General features: G+C 37.0%; 1 protein-coding gene across 1 annotated transcript in view; it reads left to right on the forward strand.

The window, feature by feature from the left end:
• Positions 1 to 26112, forward strand: part of WDR72 (WD repeat domain 72) — a gene marked incomplete at its 5' end in the record, with an annotated part of 183946 nt that extends 157834 nt beyond the window's left edge. Inside the window, 2 exons of the mRNA XM_081108857.1 lie at positions 18987 to 19091; positions 24534 to 26112. Coding sequence (XP_080964983.1) covers positions 18987 to 19091; positions 24534 to 24589 — 161 coding nt within the window. The 3' untranslated portion in view covers positions 24590 to 26112. The remainder of the gene's footprint in view (positions 1 to 18986; positions 19092 to 24533) is intronic.
• Between the last annotated feature and the right edge of the window lie 304 nt (positions 26113 to 26416).

The raw sequence follows: 26416 nt of genomic DNA on the forward strand, positions 1-26416 counted from the left end.
TGTTATGTTAGACTTTCATTATTGTAATTTTGTAAAAGTTCTTCAGTTTTGTATTGAATTTCCATTTAAAGCCAAGAGTTACTCAGTATAGTATTTTGAAAGTTTTAAAATTTCTAGGTAAAAAAGATCATTTTGGTTTCTGATATTACTAATTTCTACTATTGCATTGTGATCAGATAATATTGTCTATGCTAATTCTCTTTCTTGGACTATTGGTGGGTTTACTTTGGAGTTTAAGATATGGCCACTTTTCCTGAATGTTCTATGTGCACTTAAAAACAATGTGTTCTGCCGAAACCGGTTTGGCTCAGTGGATAGAGCGTCGGCCTTCGGACTGAAAGGTCCCAGGTTCGATTCCGGTTAAGGGCATGTACCTGGTTTGCGGGCATATCCCCAGTAGGAGATGTGCAGGAGGCAGCTGATCGATGTTTCTCTCTCATCGATGTTTCTAACTCTCCATCTCTCTCACTTCCTCTCTGTAAAAAATCAATAAAATATATTTAAAAAAACCACAAAAAACAATGTGTTCTATTATTGGCATTCAGAGTTTGATTATTAGATCTACCTTCTTGATTTAGTTGTGTGAGTTTTCTGTGTACATGTCAATATTTTGTTTCCATAAACTATCTCAGGTTGAGAAAGATGTGTTAAAGTTATCTATTATTAATTTTTTCTTTCTGTACTTCCTAGTATCTTTTTTATTAAATGACTGTATTATATTAATGTGAGTTATATCAGTAGTTGAAATAACTTCATTGTGAATTGTCGCCCTGAGCATCATAAAATGCCCTTCATTGTGTCCTTACTTAGTGCTTAATTAATGGAATGATTTCCATTCCACCATGTTCAAAAATATTGTGACCACTGCTTTCTTTTTATTTATTTATATTCTGCCCATTCTTTTATTTTTAATATTTTATTATTTAATATTTTAATATTATTTTTAATATTTCTTAATCTCTGTTTTTAGTGGGTCTCTTCTATACAACATAGTGTTAGATTTTACTTTTTTAGCTAATATGATCATTTTTCCTTCTAAGAGGTTAATAAAGTTTACAGTATTAACTTTTATTGATAATGTTTCATACAAATATGTATATTAAAACGTATGCCTTCTTTCACTATATGGTCAGTTTCTCAAAATCTCTTATCTCTGTCTTTTTTTGGGGGAAGAATGGGAGACTATTGGGAAAGTTTATTTTTGTTCTAATGCTTACCTTTAGGCTAATACCTTTACAAATACATATATTTGCCATTGCCGATTGGTTCTCAACTCTGAGCAATATTGAAATAACTTTGCTAGTAATACATCAGCTCCCTCTCTCCCAGCATCTAATTTGAAATAATATTTAATCCCAGGTAATACTTGTAATCAGTGAGTTTATCTTGCTTTCTATGCACTCTCTGTATCCTTCTAATCCCTCCCAGTTTTTCCACAGTTCTGTCCCTGCATTGTCAGAGCAGATAGTCATGTTTCTATGGACATCATTTAGACTTAGTCCTACAGGTAAATGTATACAGGGGTGGGCAAAAGTAGGTGTACAGTTGTGAGTTGTGAAATACAGAATTTATTCTTGTATCATTATTATTTATTAATTATTATATTATGTATTTGTATTATGTAAACCTACGTTTACTCACCCCTGTATTTAATGCTTACTGCTTGTTCTTACGCAAGTGTCTCTTTAAGTCTGCTGGTTGTCTAAAGCTGATTCTCTAGTAGGCTCTTAGGAAAGGTTTATTAAAATCATATTCCTTAAGTTATTGCATTCTCATATCAGCTTGCCTTTATATCTAAAGGTCAATTTTGCTGGATAGAAAATCTTAGCTCAAATTTTTTCTTTTCCTGAATTTTTAAAGCACGTTACTCCTTCATTTTCTGTGGTAAACTGTTGTCATCAAAATCTTATGACAATCTTATTTTCTTTCCTTTATGAGTAACTTGATCCACTTCTTATTCTATTTTGAAACTGTTCAAATTTGTAGTAGTGCTATAATAGTAAGTTCATGTTAATGAGATTTCATGAAGTATGTGTTGTAAAAGACCGAAAGCAAGGCACTACTTAATGTCTAATGTACTTGCTAAGATGTTTCCAAACACCAACTCTCTGATACGGTTATTTCAGCTGCTGTTACAAAGGTATCAACCATGTAGTGATTTGATCAAACTTTTTTGTCTCCTGTACATACAGGGGCAAGAGAAGCAGCAGTAAAAAATCTGGTCAAAACAGATGAGTTTTTAGTTATGGCCAAAGGTGGATATAAGGCAATCTTAACATAGGATTTATGTTTATGAAACATAATATGGAGCTGAAATGAATAGGTTTTTCAACTTTGTGCTTAATTAAAGTGGGTGTAAGCATGCTTTTGATCTTGTTTAACTTGATGTTCAGGCAAAGGTTTTCTTGTTATTATTTGATACGGTGCTCTCTATCCTAGAAACCAGAGAAGGGAAAGTCAGTGACAAGCCACTCTGTCTGTGTTTTAGTTTTGGAATCCATCCAATGACTACCCTCCATTAATGGTTTTGCCTTTGATGGGGCTGAGCTGGATTAGACTTTCAGTTTCAATACTAGCTCACAATACATGAATGGAAACCAGTAGAATGACTGGCAATCAAAGATCACGCATAAGTGATGGTAAAAGATATGTACTTAGTTTGCTTGCACTATCAGAAACCAGTAGATATTACTGCTTTTTATATTTAGCATATTACAAATGACCTGGTGCAGGATTTTATCAAATGGATACAAACCCACATGCCTCCTTAAACTATTTTTTAATAAACCACTACCATTCTCTTCTAGATTTCTACAATTTAAAGTGAAATTCAAAATTACATAAGTATTTGAATTTTTTATTCTTAGGTCAGAGAAATTTCTAGGCAAAGTCATATAAATAAAAGTAATAATACTTTTAGGTAATCCTCACCCGAGGATATTTTTCCGTTGATTTTTAGAGAAAGTGAACGAGAGAGGGAAAGTCAGAGAGAAATATCAACATGACACATATGGCTGCCTCCTGCACACACCCCTACTAAGGCCAGGGTCTGGGAGGAGCCTGCAACCAAGGGAAGTGTCCCTGATCAGAATCGAACCCAGGATCCTTTGGTCTGCAGTCCAACACTCTATCCACTGAGCCAAACCTGCTAGGGCTAAATAAAAGTAATAATATTAAATTTATTCAGGCCTTCTGATTCTAGCCACTAGTCTAAGCACTTTTTGTGTTTTAACTCATTTAATTGTACAACAATTCTATGCATCTATTACTATCAATCATTATTACTACTATTATTATGTTGATACAAAAACTGAGACAAAAAAATAACAACCTGAATAAAACTACCCTGTTTGTGGATGAGCCAGGATTTTATTTGAATTGTCTCTTCAATAGGGATAAATTTCCATAACAATAAGCTATTTGCCTTCAAGTTATGAAAGCTGTCTCCACTCCCCACCCCCCCAGCCCTAAAAATGAATAGTGATCTTAAACCGTGTTTGTTGAAGGAAATACTTACAAGAAACTAGCCAATTACAAAAGAAAGGCAATGTATGTAATTCAACATCTAATCATACTATATCTTTCAATTAAATCATCACTCTTAGAAGCAGAAGCTGTGTATTGCCAAGTACAATCCTTGCCAAATACCCAGACACAATCATGGGCTTTAAGGATTACAAGTCACATAATAAAGGATAATGACCTAAAATTAAGCACACCAATATAGAAAGCAGGGACTGCCACACTCTGTATAAATCAGCAATCTATGAGATTTAATGTGAGATTAAGGCGCTGTCTAACCTGCAATTATGCTGTTTTGCATTAAGAAAAAATGTGATGATTGTGCTCAGTAAAATTCTTCCTCCTATTTACCCCTGTTTAATTGGATTTGGGGCTGCTTAAACATCTTTGAGTTGGAGCTTATAAGAAGGTGATCCCAGCTGTTTTTCAAAGCTTATGGCAGCAGGCAGACAACACGATCATGTCAAGGCTCATGCAAAAGCCTTAATCCTACTTTTTTCCATCAACCAGTTATGGCAGCCCAGTGTTTAACCTTCTAAATACTAAATGTGCTTTGCTACTGCTTTGGTAGATTTGCCACTAAATGGTTATTGTTTAATTCTGTTTGCCTCCCTGCCATTAGATCTTCTCAATTCCTTCTGACGCTGGATACTGACCATGTTACCATTAGGATTCCCAGTATTTTACACCTTAATTTAAAAACAGTGAGTGGTTCCCCACACTTCTAAAATGTCAAATAAAGAATAGTGACTTGGTTGTGCACTCATCCACCCATTTATTCATTTGACACCAATATGGAGCCCTTTTGTATGTTTCCCAAGCCCAATGGTAGACATGGGAGAGCAGGCATCAAGGTGGTAACCACCTAGCCCCACAATCATGGTGTCTTAGCCAGCTCTTTGGACTCACTGATGAAAGTAAATAAAATAATTGGGAGTTCACTTTTACTTATTTTTTTCTAGCTACATTTGCCTAGTCCAATTATCCAGCATGTTAACCTTAGAACTATCAGCTGCAGTTTTACCGAGATCAGCAATATCACTGAATTTAAAGAGTAAAGGTTAAATGGTCAAATTAGCTTTCCCTACAGCTGCACATGCTGCTTGGAGGGTGATGCACTTTCTCATTTCCTTTGGAGGGGGAGTAGTGAAGGAAAATGGGAGTGGCTCTCTGATTTGTCCCAAAGGCAGTGAGCAGTCCACACAAAAGCAGACAGTTAATGCTCAGCTGCTCAGACCAGTCAAGCAAGCTACCAAGTCCCAGCTGTGCCTCTTGATGTTTTCTGATTGCACCTACTCCTCAATCTGTGAACTGTTTTCTGGACTCAGATTCATCAAGCACTGCTGCTTTAAAAACGCATGCAGGCAGGCATCCTAGGATATGCCATTATAAGCTGCTGCCAGGGGATCTTCTAGGAGATAAATGGAATCTGTGTGAAGTAAATTAGTGTGAACCAGTTAATCTGAGTGTCAGCCTTGAGCCACTTCCGCGGATAACTAGCTGGCTGACTGGCGGCCAGGGCCTTCTGCCACGTGTGAGCTGGAATCTCTGAGATTCTGTTCCACAGAATGGGGACAATGTCGGGGCTGCTTATTCTTGGCGGAAGGCCAATTTGACCTGTGTTTTAGATTTGTCAGTGAAATGGAAAGCATTTTTGTTTACCTCCCTACTCTGACTGTACTGAATGGCTCGAAGTTGGACTTCTTTCCTGGGAAAAATCGAGGAGAAATGCCCTGGGAAGAACGGCTTCCCCCTTGCTCAAGCTGCCATTTTGTGTACTCCAACTTACTGTGTTGGGCTGAGCCTCCTAAGACCTGTGGGATTTTTAAACAAAATAATTACCATCATTAGTCAAAACAAGTTCCTTCCAAATCTCTCTCATTTTTTGTTTGTTTGTTTGTTTTTAAGGAATAAATCTGTATGATCTTTCATTCATGACTAGATGGAGGTTCTATGCAAAGCCTATGATCGTGGTTCCCTTTAGATGCCCCGCATGGGAAATCAAATTTTGGCTATTGGAGGACATTGGAAAAGCCCCTCGATAGCAATAGAATGAGAGAACCTTTTAAAATCATGTAACTGATGCCTAGAAAGAATGTAGGAACAAAAAAAGCATATGAACCACTAGATCCATAAGAATTATTATTTAATATTATTAAATGGTAAGTGTAAATGGTTCTATTAAATAAAAATCATGTTTCTATAATTCAATATTTCTTTAGAGAACATAATCTATTCTTACATTAAGACCACAAAAATTCATTTTATCTAGTTAAATTAGAACAAATTTATCATTTCTTTTTTCCTTTATTACATTAATAAAGCATTTTTTTATCACTAGTGAGATGGTTAGGCATAGAATAAAAATATATAAAATAGAATAAATGTAAGCCTCATATTTGGGGAAAATGTATAAGAGCATTTTTACCTCTATCTCCATGGAAGCATTTTGCCTTTCATAAAAAGGAAAAAAAAATCTATCTTAGAATAAGAACTTGGGCAAAACAAAAATTGTTTATTCAACAAATAAGTGTGTTTCTTTTTCTGGTCCCCTCTCCCAGACTCCTGTGTCTGTAAGGTAGCTTTTGCGTATTTTATGTGAAGGTACAACCATTACCAGGTCCATGGAGACACATTTTATATATAAGATACATTTCAGTGTATAGTAAGTCTATGGATGCTAGATGGCATGAATCATAGCAAAGATCAAATCAAAAGCTTTAAAAATTGAGTGACCCTTTCCTTGAACTAATGAAACAAAAATGGGATGTCCTGTGAGAACAAAATTTGTTTTATGCCTGTACATTGAGTTCAGAGAAATGAAATCCCTAGGGTAAATTTAACTTTATGATTTATGAGGGAAAAGAAAAGAGAGTGAAAATCAGTGAATTTTCTCTTCTGTTGTAAGGCACAGGTATAATATTTTACAATGTAGGACTCTTAGTTTACAAAATTCTTTGCAGGGAGGGAAAGTAGTGTTATAATGATGCTTTGACCTAGCTAGAAATCTTGCTCAACATGGTTCACAATGTCTACATAATCTCATTCAATACAGAGAAAGACTTCCATAGCAATTGCTGTCCTTACCATACGGAAGCTGTCCTCTGAGCATGAGACTCACCATGTTTGTTTGCATACCGTCTATGAATTTCCAGCTATCTGAGACAAGCTACAGATGACAGAAATTGACACATTAGGTCACGCCTATGATTCTTCCAGTTCAGTCTTTTGATTGTGGCACTAAAGGTTTGATTGTAATGAAGTAAAGTTGTCCTCACAACATCAGCTTCAAAATTTCAAGATGTGCCTAAAATATCTTTCTTCTTTATTAATGTAGCTCAATGAGAAAGAAATCAGACACAATAATCAAAGAATGGGATAAGAATAATAACGCAGGCCAAATAAACTGCTAAGAAACACAGAATAGAGAAGAAAAAATAAAGTTAACTTGTAGGTTGATGAAAACTTTAGGAAAAGGTAGCATTTGAGTTGAGTCTTGAATAAGGAGGAGTATTTTGGCAAGCAAAGATTTGGAGACGGGGGTGAGAGAGGATATATCAAACTGGCGATCCTCACAAAAGCACCGATGTGGAATATAAATAGCACACCTAGGGGACAATGAGCAATCTCATCCAGCTACAGGATATGATATCAGAATTTAAAAGGGGGAGGGGGATGGGAGTAGCATCCAGTGAGAAACCTCTAGATATGAGTTGAGAGTATATTATAAAAGGCCCTCAATTCCATGGCTCCAGAATCTCTCATTGCTGACAATAGAAGTGATTGTAGGTTTTTCTAAATAAAAGCTACTTGTGATTAAACCTTGGTTTTAGGGATATGACTTGTCTGTTTAACGAATTACTGGAGAGAAAGATATGTCTTATCAGGCTATTCAAATAGAGGAGTGACTCTGGTAATGGAAAACAGGGTGAGAGGGGTTGGAGGAACTAAAGGTTAGAAAATGGCAGTCATAGCATAGGTATATATAACTTCTTGGCAATTTTATAAATATCAGGTACATTCTTCTTTGTAATGGAGTCTTGGTCTTCCTAATTTCTTCCAGAGATATTCTGGTACTATATTAAATCTCCTCCCAACCCCTACTTCCTCCCAGACCTGTAGTTGGCCTTAAATTCCACTGTATCCTGTATTGGCTACCATCACTGGAGACACACACAGGATTCCGGGTGTGGAGGCATCCTGGGCTCACTTGTTGGTTTTCTTGTGGTTGTTTTTTTGTGTTGATCATCCCCTTCCTAAAGTGCCAGCCTTCTCTTAACCATTTGCCTACATTTTTACATTGGCTAATGTCCTTGAGTCATAGCAAATGGTAGCTAAGAGACATGTTCTTGTTACATATACTTTGGACCATGTTTTCTTTTAATGTTTCCTAAGATTTGCTATACTGAAATGTGTATATAGCAGGTATTCTCACTGATTTGGATTTAGAAATTCCTTCTGTAGTTAAGCTCATCAGTCTAACATTTCACAATTCAGGAACCCTTCATGTCCTCATAAATCCTGGAGATTTCACCATGTATTCTTGCAAAAGATTTGTGAAAATTTATTAAGAGGCATGTTTTACACTAATCTAGGAGACTATTTTATTCTGTCTTATCTGAAAATATTGGCCCTGGCCAGGTGGCTCAGTTGGTTGGAGCGTTATCCTGTACACCAGAAGGCTGCAGGACACATACAGAGGCAACCAACTGATGTTTCTCTGTCACATCAATGTTTTTCTCTCTCCCTTCCGTTCTCTCTCTAAAATAAATAAACATACCCTCAGGAAAGGATTAAAAACATAAATAGTAAAAATATCTGTCTCTTAGTTTTTGTTTTCTATTCCTTATTTCTCTATGATTCTCTTTTGTATTGAACCTAGTTTTGTGAAAGTCTGGTTATAGTTGCTCATTTCCCTTAATTCATATCCTCATTGTTCTTTAAAAGTTTGCTTTCTTTAAGTGTGTTTCTTTTATCCTTTATTTATAGATGCACTGGTTTATCTAGTATCCAAATGAGACTCTACTACTTACCAAGGTCATTTCTATATTTTGGGAAACCATCTCTTTTTAAACTTTACTTATTGTTGACACCATTACAGATGTCTGTCACTCCCCCCCCCCACACACACACACCCCACACCCACTTCACATCTCTTAGAGATATTAGTACAATTACTGACGATAATACAGTGACACAGCATAAGGATTTGAGAAGGCATCTTTTAATTATTTATCCCCCAGCAAAATTAGTATTTTGAAACGAATGGCTGCACTTTATATGTGTGACCATAAGAAACAATCAATTCCAACAGACCACCTGTGCTTTCTGTGTTTGGCACCAGTGCATGTGTTGGATGAGGTGTGCAAGAGAGATGCTTGCTGCAGAGTACATTATAATACAGTGGTAAGTCACAGTATTAGCATCCAGACATGTCTTCCATTCCAGCAAGTTCTCAAGTATGCTAACATACCCTTTTGATGTTATTCAAATAAAAATAAATCAATTCAGAGTAATGATACACAATATGGTAACTCAGACCTATTCCTCCTTGCATCCTTCTTAATGTTGACAAAGAACTAGAAGATGAAGGTAGACTCTAGATAATTTGATTTTCTTATTTTCCATTTTCTATCTAGGAGATAAAAGTGCTCTGACACTGGACTAACCATCTGAGACAAAGGTTTTCCCTTGAGATAGAGACAGCTATCTGCTGGGAATCTGAGACTACCTGCCAACCATTCTCCCCACGCTGATGATGTCATCTTAGGTTCAGCCTCTGGATAAGTTGCTGCTCTTAAGAATTCCAATGGTGGTAGTGCCATATGACAGTTTCTTCTCCCTCCAATTCAAGAGGAAAACGTTTGGTATTTTTTTCTTATGGAAAACTGTAAACTTTGCTGTGGTTTAAATTGCCCTATGCTGTGAATCCTTATCTTAAGTTTCTACATAAATCATCTTTATCTCTAATCTCAATGCTAGCTTGATGCTCTTTTGATTGAAGGATCTCTTTTGTTTTCCCGACTTTCTTCTAAATTTTTAAATGCAAGCTGGGAAGTTTGCTATAAATTCTTCTTAGGATTCTCCCTTTACTTACCATTCTTCAATTTGTCAATACATGGGGATCTACTTGTTTTCTTCTTTGGAATACGTTCCTGCTCTCAACTTCTTGGATTTCTGAACAGTAATGCATTTCTGTATTTACCATAGGATTTGGCCATTATGAGAAAAGTCAAATGACTTTTGCAGAAAACCTCAACTACGTGAAGAGTGTGGGAGTTAATTTCCATGCATTCTTAGAACTCATTCATCACCTATACTCCCTTATAGTAATGAAGAGGTCCTTTCAGATAAGATGTTCTTGAGTCCCTTTGTCTTGAATAATTCTCTCTATGGCTTAAATGAGAAAACATTTAAGCTTGCTGATTTGACCAGTTTATTTCTTACACCTAGAAATTCTCTACCAAATTATAGCTAAGTAGAAAAATGATGTTAAGTAATGTTTTCCTGAGTTATTTCCACTCTGAATTTACTCAGAATAAAATAAAGGACTAATGTAGAAAATGCTCAGGGACTAAAGTAGTGGAAATTATTTTGATTTGATGTTTAAAAGGGGGGGGGATGCTCTTCCACTGATCACCTCTCCTTAGAGCACCGCTTGCCTGTGAAATGGTACTCTAAAGGGCACATGCAGAAATTCAAGCAATTCCCTTTTAGTGGGGCGGGGGGTGAGGAAATGCAGCAGAAGGAGGAGAAATAATTGCATCATTCCCTGTTATTCTCCCTTCCTACTTCTCAACTTACATGTTTCCAATGTCATACTCTCTCCATCCTCCACCCAATATGTCTCAATAGTCTGTTTCAGTTGGAGAGTTTAAATAACTTGATTAGAGTTGGTTTTCATGCCAGGCTAGACTTAGACAAATGACATCATGGGTTCCATCCTTGCACATAAACTAGAGGCCCGGTGCATGACATTTGTGTACTGGGGGAGAGGGGGTGGTTCCCTCAGCCTGGCCAGTGCCCTCTTGCAGTTCAGGACCCCTCGGGGGATGTCCACCTGCCCAGGGGGAGCGGGCCTAAGCTGGCAGGCGAACATCCCCTGAGGGGTCCTTAGCACTGCTGTGGAGGTGAGAGAGGCTCCCACCCTGCTGCTGTGCTCGCCACTCGTGAGCCCAGCTTCTGGCTGAGCTGGGGAGCGCACTGACCACCAGGGGGCAGCTCTTTCATTGAGCATCTGGTGGTCAGTGTGTGTCATGGCTACGGGTCCTTCCACCTTTAGGTCGATTTGCATATTAGGGTTTATTGTAGAGGATAGAATGGAAAGAGTTCCACTGATTTTCCTTTAAGAGATTTGACTGAGGAAACTACAATCCCACAGGAGCACCACACCTCTCCATGAACCTGTCCATTTACTCGACAAACAATAATTGAGAACTTTAAAAAAAAAAAAGTATACTTTTATTGATTTCAGAGAGGAAGGGAGAGAGAGAGAGATAGGAACATCAATGATGAGAGAGAATCATTGATCGGCTGCTGTATGCATGCTCCCCACTGGGGATTGAGCCCACAACCCAGGCATATGCCCTTTGCCAGAATCGAACCTGGGACCCTTCAGTCCACAGGCCTATGCCCTATCCACTAAGCCAAACCAGCTAGAGCAATTAAGAACTTCTTCATGCCTGGAGCTCTGAAGACAGGACGGACCCAGACTTCAAATGACTTTAGTGCACACACAGCCTAACCTAACCCAGACCACCTCACATCCAGGCCAGAGCGAGCTTGTCCATGGCAATCGTGTTTCTTGTAATTATTACATAGACCCAATTAATTTAGTTTAGGATGATTTATCTTATACTGAAGGACATATTTGCCTAATTGATGGATGAAGAGAGGGGTTGTTTAAAGGAATTAATTGCATAAACATGATTCTAAGAAAAGTTAGATTTGGTTTTAAAGATTTTGTTTGCACCATTGGCAAACATCTAGTGGATGCTTTTCTCTTCTAAAGATTCACTTTGTTTGTTCTCAGGAATAGTAGCCTCAGTCCTTTCTTGGTCATCTTTTCATAGGGCTGCCTCACACTGGCATTGCAACTACCCAAGTATCTCTCTGAAGCTGCCCTGGTATCTTCTGTCCCTCAGTGAGACTGGACACTGCCACTTGTAATAAAGTAACAATCTCACTTAATTCAGAAAGTGCCTCAGAAGTTCTCATTATTTACTACAAGGGTAGTGTAGTAGCCATTTATGCTCCTAGTATCCTGTTCAGTGATATATTGAATGGTTGGTTGGTGTTGGATTCTGAGCTCACAGAATATATGTCTCAGGGCCAGAAAATGTCAAGGAGGTTGTGCTATCCAACTGTCTCATTTTATTAATGAAACTAGAGGCCTGGTGCATGAAATTCATGCATGCGAAGGGGGGTTGTCCCTGAGGTTGGCCTGCACCCTCTCCAACTCTCCAATCTGGGACAGCCCTCTTGCAATCCGGGTCTGCTGGCTCCTAACCACTCACCTGCCTGCCTGCTTGATCGCCCCTAACCACTCACCTGCCTGCCTGCCTGATCACCCCTAACCACTCTGCCTGCCTGCCTGATCGCCCCTAAAACCTCTGCCTGCCTGCCTGCCTGATCGCCCCTAAAACCTCTGCCTGCCTGCCTGCCTGATCACCCCTAACCACTCACCTGCCTGCCTGCCTGATCACCCCTAACCACTCTGCCTGCCTGCCTGATCGCCCCTAAAACCTCTGCCTGCCTGCCTGCCTGATCGCCCCTAAAACCTCTGCCTGCCTGCCTGCCTGATCACCCCTAACCCCTCTGCCTGCCTGCCTGATTGCCCCTAAGCCCTCTGCCTGCTGGCCTGATCACCTCTAACTGCCCTCCCCTGCTGGCCTGATTGCCCCTAACCACCTCTGCCTTGGCCCCTGTCACTGTGGCTTTGTCCTGAAGGAGGACTGGACAACGGAAAGATGTCCAGTCTATCCAGTCTAATTAGCATATTACCCTTTTATTAGTATAGATTCCAGGAAAGTGAAATGACATGTTCAAGGTCATACTGTTATGAGTACAGGTGGAATTAAAAAAAAAAATCTTCTGGGTCCTGTTAATTGAGCTTTCTTCCAATAAAACCAACTACTCCCCCACACACGCATACACCCAGGAACTCAGAAGTTCCTCTTTATACTAAAATTATTGATACTCATTTTTGTTTAAATTAATACATATATTTAGGTGCTAAACAATGAGGAATTATATTTTCCATTCAGAAATAAGGTAGACAGGATCTCCCTCATTTTGTAGACTGTTGAAATTAATAATAGATTTGGGGGGATGTTTGGATATGTTTGAACTATAACCTAGGCCTGACCTTAAGAGTTCTCCCTTAAATTACAAGTGAAATTAATCATTGCTTTTTAAATTCTTAGGAATCCTTGTTAGTAGTTTCACTCAGCTATTTCATAAGTACCCCGAGTACCTGCCTTAGGCTAGAGATGCACTTGCTTGTTTATCGGCCTTACCAAAGCAGTCCATTGTTCAAACACCCTGGATAATGGAGGAAATTTCTGTACCTGAGAGGCATAAGCTATGTTTTAAAAGATTTAGTAAATAATTAATGCCTCTTTCTCATTCACATTTATCTTCTCCTAAATTATTTGGGTGATCTAGCCATTCATCTCACCTATAGACACTGGCTATAGACAGATATTTTTTTTCCTCAGACTATATATAGTCAATAATTTGATCCAGTCCCAAATTATTTAAATACAATAATTTCAATTCTATACACCTAGTAAGGATACCAAAATAGTAGTTATTCTTCACAGTATTTTGGAAAGTTTATTTCTTTACCAATTAAAAGAACTGTCATCCTTAAAGCAATTTATACTAGAAAATGTCATCCAGAAAATATCCCATATATTATAATTGCAGGAAGATAGCAAAAGCTTACAAGTCTAATGTTAATTCATCTTGCTGAACTTACTCATAAAATAATTATTAGTTATAAAGAAGCCTTAGATAGTTTATTAATTCTAGGGATCTCTATATGATTTTTCCTGTTTCTAATCTATGCTGAAGACTGAAAGTAACCTGATGTAGCTACTGCTATTCAAATAGAATCAAGAGATCCTATCACTTTATTATCTCAGTATAGATATTTTTAAAGTAGGGGTAATACGTATACAGCTCTTTAGCTAGATTTGTTTTCCTGATAAGACATCTGTCCAGACAGAACTATTCTGTAAAATAAAGTCAATTAGGGGCCCATTCAAATGACATCTCCTTTGTTTATAAATTTGTATTATCACTTAACAAGTATTTTTACTGTTTATACCTCCATCTAACTTAAAATTTTTGTGATCTGTGAGTATTGCATTAGTATTAACTTCTACTTGAACTTAATGTAATGTTTTTCTTTTTCTTGTAAGCCTCTGGAAAGATTTTTTTTTTAGTTGATTTCATACTGACTCCTTAAGATTAGGAAGAGACCTAAATTATCAACCAAGGAAGTGATCCTCTTGGCCACCATATTGAGCTAGTAGACTTGAACTCAGGACTTTGATTTCTTTCTTTCCCCTGCTCATCCACAAATCTTAGCAGTCTTTTAGTCTTTCTTAACCTCTGAAAACTACATTATTTTTAAAGTGTGATTAAGATTTTTGTCTGAGTTTTATCTGCTACTACAGTGATACAGTGATTTATTCTGTTTAGTTGACCAATATTTCAAACTGTTATATGTTTTTATTAATGATTTTCCTATCAGTATCTACAATACTTCCAAAAAGTCCATACATGTGATGAATGGGATCTATTTTTAAATCATATATAAGTCATTGTATTGAAAACATTATTTGGACTGCAGATTTTATTCACACTGTAAATGATATGGATTTTTAACAAGGGCTCTACATATACTACATACTGGCCTAGCTTGGAAAGACAAGTTACTATTTGTGAAGGAGATGGAGATTTTTGTCAATGCTCATCCTCTTGTGGGGGTGAGGGCATATTTCTTGGAGTTGTTTGCTGCCTAGGCCTAGCCACCTTTACAAGTTAATACCATCTATTTGCAAATGAGTTGAAAAGGAAAGGGAATTTTTAGGGGTTAACCAAAATCAAAATAGAGACCAGAGGGAAGTGAAGAAACATAAATACTGTTGACCCTGTCATCACATTTTTATAGTAAATTGTTCTATAGAGCCTTTGTTATGCAATCTTCTGGATATATATATATATATATATATATATATATATATATATATTCCTATTGATTTTTAAAGACAGTGGAAGGGAGAAACGAGAGGGAGAGAGAAAGAGAAAAAGAGAGAGAGAAACATCAGTGTGTGAGAGAGACACATCAGTTGGTTGTCTACCGCATGTGCTTGACCCGAGCCTAGACAGAACGCAGGTACATACCATTGAATGGGAATGGAACCTTCAACCCTTAGGTCCACAGGCAGAAGCTCTAACCTTTGAGCAAACTGACCAGAGTTTGTTAGGTATTCTTAAATTTGGTTTAATAATTACTGATTTTAGCCCAGTCAGTATGGCTCAGTTGGGAGCATAATCCCATGCCCCAAGAGGTCACCAGTTCAAATCCTGGGGCACATGCCCAGGTTGCTGACTGGTACTCAAGCTCGATCCCCAGTAGGGGGCCTGCAGGAGGCAGTTGATCAATGTTTCTATCTCACCCTCTCCCTCTCCCTTCCTCTAAAATCAATTTTAAAATTTACTGATCTGATATTGTCTACAGTTGAACCATTCATTTGTTTAGGATCTAGAATTGTACTCATTAAACACACACCCTAATCAAACACATCCATACAGAGTGCATGGACTTCTCCCTCTCTATAGCTACCAAAGGTATCACAAAGATATTTAGAACACTGGCCTTTTAGTTGTCAATATTTTGAGGTGTGTGATGAGTAAATGGAAGAGCTTTACATCTTTAGTAGTAGAACTGTCAAGAAGAGTTCATTTTTTTTGACCCTTGCCTCCCAAATGCAGACTATTTCAGAATCCATTACAGAGGAAATAAACAGTTGATTTTAAGTTAAGGATGAGCCTAGCAACCATTTGAACTATATTGATGTCAAAAGTATCTCTTTGCCAAGCACTAAAATGCATCTTCAAAAACTACTGAAAATATCCAAGAACTTTAGTGATGAGCTACAAATGGACTTTGGTATTGATAAATAAAAGTCAATATGTATAGTGAAAGGACAACTTACTGTGATAAATGGGCCCACCATCTGTAAAGATCAAATTATTGACTATCTAGGGCTAGGAAAAACCTGTCCATAACTAACTTCTACAGGTGAGAAGAATTAGCCACAACAGCAGTTCAGAAAAAGCTCAAAGAATTCATTAAAAATACATACAAAAATAGGCAGCAACATTTTGTTAACAAATATATTTGTGGAACTAAGCTAATATGTTTCTTTGGTCATACCCAGCCAGGTACACAACTTTTTCTTTTGCCTGAATAAGCTCCCATTTGGCTAATCGTTTTTCCTATCAAGAAGATCTAATTCAAATTTTACTTTCAGACTACCCTCTTGCAGGGATATTACCTCTCCATTCCTTAAAAGCATATCACTCTTGAAATATTCTCTCTAATGCTCCTACTAGTTACTTTTCATTATACCTCAACTAGATCACAAGTTGTATGAGGGCACATAAAAAGTGCTTTCATTTTTTTACCCCTCATATTGTCTAGCAAGGAGCTCTATCCATAATAAGCACTAAATCAATAGTTGTTGATTTCATCATTTTGGAAATGATTCATTAGAGAAGCCTTGGTCACACATCATGTCAGAGTTTAATGATGAAATATCACAGGAAACACCCAAAAGAACAATTGCAAAGATTAGTCTCTCAAAAAAAAAGTAGAATGGTGGTAATTAACCTTTCCAATACCTGTTGTTCCCCATTGACAGAGTGTAGGTATTTCTTCTGCAGTAAATTTAATTGGAACCTCTATAAACTATCCAGTAAAAATGGCAAATCTCGTACCATCTCATATTTGAAGCTAAAGTGTAATGAAGCAAAATATCTGAAGAATTGCTTTCTCCATTCTCCATTCTCCTACCTCCCCCCCACACACACACACACACACAAACCACACCCTTCAACATCAGTGGTGAAGAAAAAAATAGCTGCATGGCTCCCACCCGCGAGTGTAATGAAGCTAAAAACTCCCGGGCTTTCTTGAGATGTCAGTTCATCCTGGGCCACTTGATTGCCACTAAAAGTGTTTGCAGGTATTTACTTTGCTGTTCTAATACCATGCTCTCTTCCTCTAGAAGAGAACAGAGTTTTATGGGCTGAATGAATGAATGAAAGAATGAATGAATAGGTGAACATTTTAAATTATGAAAGAACAGTGTATGAGGTGATAAGGGCTATGCATTTGCCCAAATAAACACAGGTTCTACCTCATTAGCCATTCGTAATAGATTTCCTTATATGATTAATTCCCTATTATAAATACTAATATCAGTATTTCAGAAAATTAGCAAGATACACAGAGATAAAAATTATTAAAACAGGCCAAGAAATCTTGACCAATGTCATATTGTTCTGCAATTTTGATGCATTTAATTATCCCACTGAAACAGTTCACAAAAACCTTTGGATTCAAAAATAATCTGTAAGTATGATCTAAACTGGGGGAAATTAAAGGCATCTACACCAATAACGACTTAGGCCATGTGTGTCGTGTTGCTCCTTTCAAGTCACAGACTAACCCAGACCACCATTTTTCAAATAAGCATCCTTCATACCAAGTGGGCCTAAACAAGAGACAGTTGACAGTAGCACATATCCTCTCGGATCAGGAGGACAGCTAGCAGGGTACCTCTGCTTCATTCATTCATTTTGCAAATCCTTCAAGAATACCTTCTATGGCCCATGATATACAGAGGTGAATAAAACAGGCTACCTACTTTCTTTCTTTTTTTTTTTTTTTTTCGAAAAATTCCAGTGTACAACATAAAAAGGTTTTATTCATTTAAAATCAGAATTTCATATATTTTCCTCATAATTTGTTCTCAAACAAAAGGTTTTAGAGATGCAGTGAATCCAAACTCTGCTGGCACTTGCACAGAACAGAGTACTGTCCGTTCTGAGGGGTGCTGAAACGGGGGGACCGGACTCTGTGGATCAGAAGTATGTTATTAGTCTCCTTTAAAGTGTGCATATGTGAGCCTCAGGCTGCGATCGCCAGCACAATGCATACACCACACAAAAACAAACAAACAAGAGCACTACTAAAGCTGCTTTGGGCCTGGCCATTCCCTGTGCCACTCATGGAATGTGTGAAGTAGCCTGGCCTCAGCCTCTGCACTTGCTCTCATCTCCTAACGGAGGTTTGGGAACAGTGTCCCCTGTGCCAACAAACGTGTTATTTCATGTGTGAGTTATAAATATATATTTTCTTTATTGCATTTATTGCTTATAAATGTCTCGTGTGTTATCAAGACCTGAGGAAGCAGTGGTCGTTCTTGCCGCAGCCATTTGTAAGAGATAAAATTCCAATGTAGTAAAAAATATACATATTTATGTTGTTTGACTTCAGAGAAGTGTGACAATTTATATTATTGTAGGCTTGCTTTGTTTTATTATTCACTGGGTTTTCCTCATGAAGACATGTCCACTTTTCCTGAGATATGATTCAGTGAACAAATGTAATATGGAAATATGTTTCTTATGGAGATAATTTAGACCAAGTATTACAACCTGTGGGAAAATGTGGAAACTTGAGTCTATATTTTCTCTAATGAAACCAGTGGTTGTAATGTGCTTATAGGAAATTTTAGGTTCCTGTGATAGCTTCTGTTTCTGTTCATAATTCCTACTCAGAAAATAACGTCTCATGACAAGTTTCCTGGAGACCTCCCATGGAGAATACCAGCCCTCTTCATTATCATGTGCAGTGTATTCATTCTATATTTTAAAAATTATTTTATAGGGCTTTTTTAAAGATAATTGGTACCGTAGTTTTTTAATTTGATGGAGAACAACAATGTATGAAAAATGTTCATCAGCGGTGATTTGTGCGACAAAGGGAACCATTCCACCAGCGAAGCACTGGTCTTTCTAATTGACTAGCCTGATGTCCCTCTCTGTGTCCTATTGCCATTAATTGACTATATTGTTTTAGATTTATGCATTAAAAATACGATTTCTACTTCGAAGGGATCACTTTGTTACTTTGTAGCTTTTAAGCTGATGCCATGAACTTATTTTTCTTCTAAGATAAAGTCTCATCTATAGATTTTTCAACTAATTACATGTCTGCCAATACATACTTAGAGGATACATTTTATTTCAATTTATTGTTTGTGTTTACATCATGTGTCCCTGGAAATCACTGTGGAACTGAAAGGAAATGTTTTAATGGTGTTTATTATTACTTTTGCATCACTCTTTCTTTTCTCTCTCGCTCTCTCTCTTTCTAATAGCTTCAGCCAGTCTGGTCAAGCATGACAGCGACTCAAACTCGGCAAACTTCCAAGACACTGAGGACGTGCCTGACAGATGTGTCGTGAAAGAGTCTGAGAGTCCAGGTGAAAGCCATTTAAAAATAGTCAAGTATAAAATGATAAATTTGACACAGCTTTGGGGTCCTTGGAAGGGGGTGGGGAGACAGGACATTGTAATGCTGTTTTCTCTTAGCAGCTGCACTGTCAAATTAATGGTCACCTCCAGGGGTCACGGTGTGGAGCTGTTATCTTTTCCTCTTTCATCAAGAATTCAGTTGGAGGAAGTACAAAGGCTTTATGACTGAAAAGGAAGCTGACACTATTAGTTCATTATCATCAATTTTAGGCTAAACTGGTTAATAGAGGCAGAGATTGGAAACTGAAGAAATGGCAATATTTTAAATATTTCAAATAATAGGATCGAGTGGAAAGGGAGAATTAGGGACAAAAGAGACGCAAATTGTCATGATTACAATCTATTTACCTTTCTAAATACAAACAGGACTGTACCTGGCATGAGAGGATTTTAGCATAACAGTAATAGACTAAAGGATGTTGTCAACTGTTTAGAAAGAAAGAAAAAGAAAATAATAATCCTTCCCCATGCAATAAAATTTACCCAATGTCCAACTTACTTATGTTTGTATTTTCTTTGTAGAAAGAATAGGCAGAAATGTATTGGAAAAATAAGACCAGAACACTGTAGCATAGATTTTTGTTTCCGTTTTTGTTATCTTTTGAAGCATGCCTAGTCTTAACAACTAATGAACTAAAAAGAGAAAAATCTCTGTGAAAGTTGAAGGGCATTCCTGGATCACTACAAAGCCATCAGGTGCTAAAATGTACCTTATTATCATGAATGAGTTAACTATCTTCCTCCACTAACATTTTTCTTTCCTATTTTCTCTGGCTCCTGGGTACCCTCTCTCCTCTCCCATCTTTGTGTGCTGATCCATGTATCAGATTTTTGATTCATCCTCTCTGTGGCCTGTCAGCTTAGTTAAGAGATTTCCAAATCTTGTAGCTTTCGCTGACAGGGGGCAGCTGCAAACAGTCCCCTGATCCTTCCCCGAGGAGAGCTACTGAGATTTAATTTTCAGCGAAAGGTGCAGCCTGCAATCTATGTCAGGTCCCCTAAGTCATCTCGGAACCCCAATAGGCCCAGTGGCGATGGCATTGTATTTCAGTCCCTCCACTGCACGAAGATTCCTCAAAAGATGGACTGCTGCCCTGTGTCTGCTCTCAGCCGCACTTCTGCTCTCCCGCAAACGGAGAAATGACATCTTTAGCAATGACAGAAATTTCTCATCAGTACAGTAAACCCGTCCCCTGCCATATCTAAAAGACAAGTGTAGCTCTATCCTATTCTAAAAGGGAGAGGATAGGGGTAGCATTAAATTTCCAAAATAAAAATTAATTTAAAATAAACTTTTTGTTTTGACTCAAATTTTTAAACTGTCTTAATAATTGGTTTTCTATCAACCATTTGTCAGGCAGTTAAATCCATGAGGCATATCTTTACCTAAGGGTTTATTGCTTTGGCAAGAATAGATTCACTTTATCCCATTTCCAAAGTCGCATAAATTTCCATCCCTCTGTATGAAATTGTAGTGAGATTCAAATATAACCTAGTCAAATCTGATTGATATCAACAAAAGGAGGTATCAAAAAACAGAAAGATTAATTAGAAAATATGGGTGCTGATAAAGAATCTTAACTTAAAAAGTGAGTACTGTCTGTACATCGGACATCATTAAACTGGTAATAAAGAATGAATTACTCTGGCTTTTTCCTCTGTCCACTCCTGCATTTTAAGACATCTTGCCTTATAGGCCTGGAAACCTCTGGAGAGTTCACTACTGGTCTCACTGCCTTCCACTGAGAATTTGTGGCTTGGTTGTCATGGAGACATCGTATTTCTCCAAGAATTTCTCATATTGATCCGTGGCCAGGCGTAAATGGCCAAGCAAGTGTGAGGAATAAAGGGGGCTGGGCAGTCCTATAAAATGACCAGGGCTTGTGGGTTGGAAATAAGCTCATTGCAAACACTTAGGTAAAAAGAAAGACGCAGTTTTGTTTTGTTTCAGGATTCCTTTCTGCACTTTGGGCCATTGTCTTCTTTCACTATGAACTGAAAGAAACTTGTTAGTCACTTGTCATGTCAGATCTTTGGCGCTTGTCCTGACACAGCTGTCAGCCTTCCAGCTCCGTGCAGTTCAGGGACACACAACACAGAGGCAATGGCATGAATTATTTATTGCTCCTTGTGTGGATAAAATTCTGTGATAAGAAATTAAGACACTTCTGACAGAGGTGCTTGTTTAGTAAGAAAGATTTTGATGAAAGAGTGCTTCTTTTTTTGAAGTATGAGCATCCGAGAAGCAAAATTCTTAAAACTGAACATGGAGGGAGGTATGTGAAATCGGTGGCATAGAGGGACTTTCTAGACCTGTGTAAATATGACTGTCTACTTCTCAATGTCCAAAAATTAACTTCAAACTATTAAGTCATTCAAATATTCAAACTATTAAGTCATTCAAATATAAGGACTCCAAAACTAGAAATATTACTTTAGTGACCTAGTTAGCTCTATTTACCACGTAAGAGGGTGTTTAGCCACTTTTGTTAGAAGGAAAAGAAATTGGGGGGTTTTAAGTGATAAGCTTTGGTAAGGTGTCTTCAAACCAATACATGTGCTTCAGTAGCTAAGCTTATAATTACATTCATATATTTGTTATTCCTTGTATAGAAGGAAGTGAATTTAAATCATGAATGCATCATTCCTACCATTTCACCTAGAATATTATCAATAATTTAAAATTTCTTTTAACATTTTCATTTACGTGCAAAATCCCCCAGTTACAAAATTGAATGTGGCCAGTCTTTAAGCTTTAATGGATAGTGACCTTATATAGTTTTATCTATGCGATTCTAAATGACTAACATATTTATTACATCATTTTTTAATGAATAGACCCATTGTTGGGACAGCATATAGAAAATGAAAACAAACAAAAAATCATTTTCCCATTCAAGCACAGTTGAAGAATATTATCTCATATATTGTTCTTTTCACATAAAGTCTTTTCTTTGTAAATCCTCTAAACATTTCACTTTAGTTCTTCTAGCTTCATATTGCTGCTACCAACTCATTTGCACATGCAGAGTGCAAAGGGGCATTGACGATAGAAAAACTAAAATAGCTTTTTTAAAAGGTGAAGTCGAAGTTTTTTAAATATTGATAGAACATTTAAAAAGTTACTACTAAAACCAAATTCTTAGAATTTATATAAGACAGTAAGATTGCCTTCATGAACTGACTATATTTGAATACAATGGGTTTTGAACTTCATCCATAGAGTGTTACTTTTCCATGGACATCACTACTCTCTGGCGCTGGGGAGAGTGGGATGACCGTTGGTAAATGGGCTGGAGTGTGCGTGTAGGTCACGATTTAGAGGTGTGGTGGGTGGTTGTTCAGCTGGTCTGCAGAGCGCTCTACCTGATTCATCCCATGCCATTGTGATGTCTTGATTGGGTCAAGCTGTATACCCAGGTGAGTGACTGCAGTCAGGCCATTAAGGTTGGCAAAGCAACTTTAGACCAGAGAGTTCTTGTTACTCTGACTCAGCTAGTGAACCTGAGGTCTTGTCTGATAGGTTAAGGTCTCCCTCCGCTGTGTCTTTCCTTTGGAATAATTCCTTAGCAAAGAGTTTTGCCTCACAGGTGAATCCCAGATTGAAGTTTCTGCCTTAGAGTCTGTGAAGTCTACTTTCTCCTTCACTGGCATTTATACATCCCTGAAACCTGTGGGAATAACTTGGATGTCTGGTAATAGAAGCATCGAGACCACATCGTGAACTTACAGCTCCCTTTTTTTTTTTTGAGGTTTTAGGGCTGTTAGGCTTCCTTTCTTTGGCTCTTTAAGGCCTGGTTACTTCTGAATCTGAAAGATGCTATCCCCAAAATAGTTCAGTTTAGTCCTTTGCTGGTTAACTTCTTGTTTTCTGTTTCATGCAGTGATTAAAGCTCGGTTCCCATTCTCTAGGATTTAAAAGTCTTCTTGCTGCTCATCTTTGCACTCATGATGATAAAAAATTTAGTGTGACATTCACAATGTTTATCCAAGTGTTAATGAGGGACCTTGAGCTTTTATCACCTTATTGGCTTGGAAAATGAAGAATTTTACTTCCTGGTGCACTTAGGGATAGTACACATAAATATAGCTTCAGCTGAAAATAGTAGTGACAATAGAGAAAGTACCAAGAAAGCATTCAGACAAGCATTTTCACGTCATTCTGAAGTAATTTATAATCAGCATGCATTCTGCCATTAATAGAACATTTTAGTGATTTCTTATATAGCACATTATATGTGTAGATTTATATACATCATTGTCAATCAATATAGCATTTGCATGAATCTGATGAACAAAACTAGATTTCTCATAGTTTCCAGGAGATACTGCATTGTGAAGTGCTAAGGTGGATTTTTCTTTTCTTTTACTATTCTGGCTCATGAATCACCAGCAAAAATCAGGTAACAGAAAGTAGGACAGATTCAGGACTGGAGTGTTGGAAATGGCTGATGATGATGCATGAAGCAGAAAAAATGTGGAATGTGTGAGCAGCCCATCAATCATAGCCATCGAGAACACACTTCTTATGGTTGCTGCTAAAAAAAAAATGTTCTAGAAGGAGTAAAAACAATTTCAGTAGTAAAAAACATTTAAACTCTTTCTAGTTGTGCTTAAAATATCAAAATTTTATTTACCCAAAGGGAAACATTTAAAGCATTACCTAATAACTTTTAAATAATGTAAAACTTCTTGGCAAATATATTATTTTATGTAGCATATATTATACAATATAGAATATGGTTTAACTAAACCAAATAATCAGGTTTTTGAGTTTTTGCCAGTAGGAGTGGGAGTTAGTATGTATGGTCACGTCACTGATATAAATGTGTTTAGAAGGAGTTAACTAAGGCACCGTGCTCCAATTAGTTTGATAATCAAAGTAATTGAAAGCAAGTGATATATTTTAGACTGCAATAACAATCATCTAAGTAGTCTGAGAAATAAATGTTTTTCTTTTATTCTATAATTCAAATCATATTTCAACTAAGATTTAAACATTTGACCGTAAAACTGCAATTGTGGGCTTTTCTAAAAATAATTCAGCTCCTTGAAATTTAAGAAAAATTGCTAATTTCTAATCTGTTTCATCTTGTTGAAAACCTTCAGCTTTTTGGCAATGAAAAAACAACCTATATTAATAATGTGTGTAATTAAAATATACCTGGTTTATAAGATAACAATATTTTATTATACTAATATATTTAATATAAATAGAAAAAATGCAGAAATTATAGGTAATTCCTTTTTTTTCCTTCCTTCCTTTCTTCTTATCTTCCTTTATTTCTTTCCTCATTCCTTCCTTCCTTTCATCCTTCCCTCTCTTCCCCCCTTCCATACCCCTTTCTTTATTTCATAATGTAATGCAAGATAATCTGTTTTCTTTTTAGGCGAGCCAAGGCATCGTTCATGGATAGCAAAGATGTGCTTCTGCAAGCTGTGCTAAATGAAGTATCATCTATAGGAATTGCATTTGGACACATTAAGAGATCCAAAACATGCCATTTGTTTATCGTTGTATGTATGCTATGTTGTTATTGATTAAGATATTTGGTTGTAGTAGATTTGCTAATACTTTAGCCAGAGTATATTGAAAGTGTAATTACTGATAGAAAATATCCAAATTTATCTAATTTTAGAAAACCGTTATCTAATTCATTCTATACTCCTATTTCTTACTTTTATTTTAATATTTTCAACAAGAAATGTCAGCCCACATAGATTTAAATACCATTTTAGATTTCTTCCGTATTTTCAGTTCCTGAATTATATAATAAGCAACATTAAAACCACATTGCTTTTAAACAGTGTAACGCACAATGCTTTTAAATTTAATGTTGCTTCAATGTATGTAATCAAACTTTACCAAATTTGTTTGATTTGTTAGGTTAGGACGTTTTGTTTTAGTAGAAGTTTTAAGTCAGATCAATCACCCTGCAGTAAATCTAATCCCTAAGGATGAAATGTTGTCAACAAATAGCCAGTTTCAGTTAGTCATCAATTAGCCCAAATAAGTGTAACGGAGTATAATCGGGACCAAACTTGTGCAGTTAAGTTGGATTTCTAATAACATAGAAGCTAATGTCTCTAGCCAAAGGTTGATCTTGTTGGCCATATAGATGTGAATTTGGGAAGGGGACCATACTTATAGCACATCATAATTGATCCTTACGGAGTATAAACTCTTGCAAGTCTTTTTTCCCAGAAAGAAGCTTGACTAGCAAGAATTCTTAAACTAAAATATGCAAAGCAATATAAATAGGAACAGACATAAAGTGCTCATGTATTAAGGCCCTTGGTGATCTGATCTATTTGCTGTATTGTGTATTATTCTCTTTTCAAAGAAGAATAAAAATAAATTTAAACCATTGCCAAATTTAGCATTTTTTTAGGTCTAAGGAAACCATACTGAAACCTTGATGAATATTTTATGATGTCCCTAGCCATAGGAAATTAGAACTGACATAATCCTGACATTACTAAATGAGATTTTTAAGATTTTTGGCATCATTTTTAGATGCTAAAATTAATAATTCATATTACATGTCTAATTAAAATAGTTTATCAGTATGAATTCTGGAGGCCAACACCAACAACTATCAAACATTTTAATTCCTAAAAATGTGACTTTATATAATACTCCCTAATATCCATGTGCAAGTTATTAATAAAATCTAGTCTCTTTAAAAATGATTTTTTAAATATTGACTTACATTCAACATTTCAGTAATTTCTGTGGTAAGGAGAACTTAAACTAGCAAGTTTTCAGACAATTATTTGGATCAACCACGTGGCAACCCTAACCACAGCTAACAGCTCAAAAGTTAATTTCGTGTCTGTCCTTTTTGATAGCCTCACCTTAAGTAACCAGTAGATGAATTGTATTCGTGAGCAAACGTGTTTGTATCCAGAGTCTTCCTTGTCATTGTAATAATTCATTAAAAATTATCTTGTGCTATTTTTCCTGACAATAATCTTGGTGATATTTATGATTATATATTTCCCTCCAAGGAATATCATATTTTCCAGTTCGCAGGTAGGAATTCTGTTCTTCATTGCTGAGTTACACCCGGGCTATCCCAAGGAGGACAGAGTCTGGAAAGAACGTAGGTTTCACTGCCACGTGCCCGGGCAGCGTGTCCCTGCTGTGCTTCTCAGAGCCTCACTTCCCCGTCCATGTAGGGAGCTCCTCACAGGGTCTGTGCGAGGGCACTCCGCAGGATGGGCCATGGGAGGCAAGCTGAACACTGTCAAGTCCTTCAAAAAGAAGGTG

The sequence above is a fragment of the Myotis nattereri genome, assembly GCF_964212035.1.
Source record: "Myotis nattereri genome assembly, chromosome: 1".
Lineage (NCBI taxonomy): Eukaryota > Metazoa > Chordata > Mammalia > Chiroptera > Vespertilionidae > Myotis > Myotis nattereri.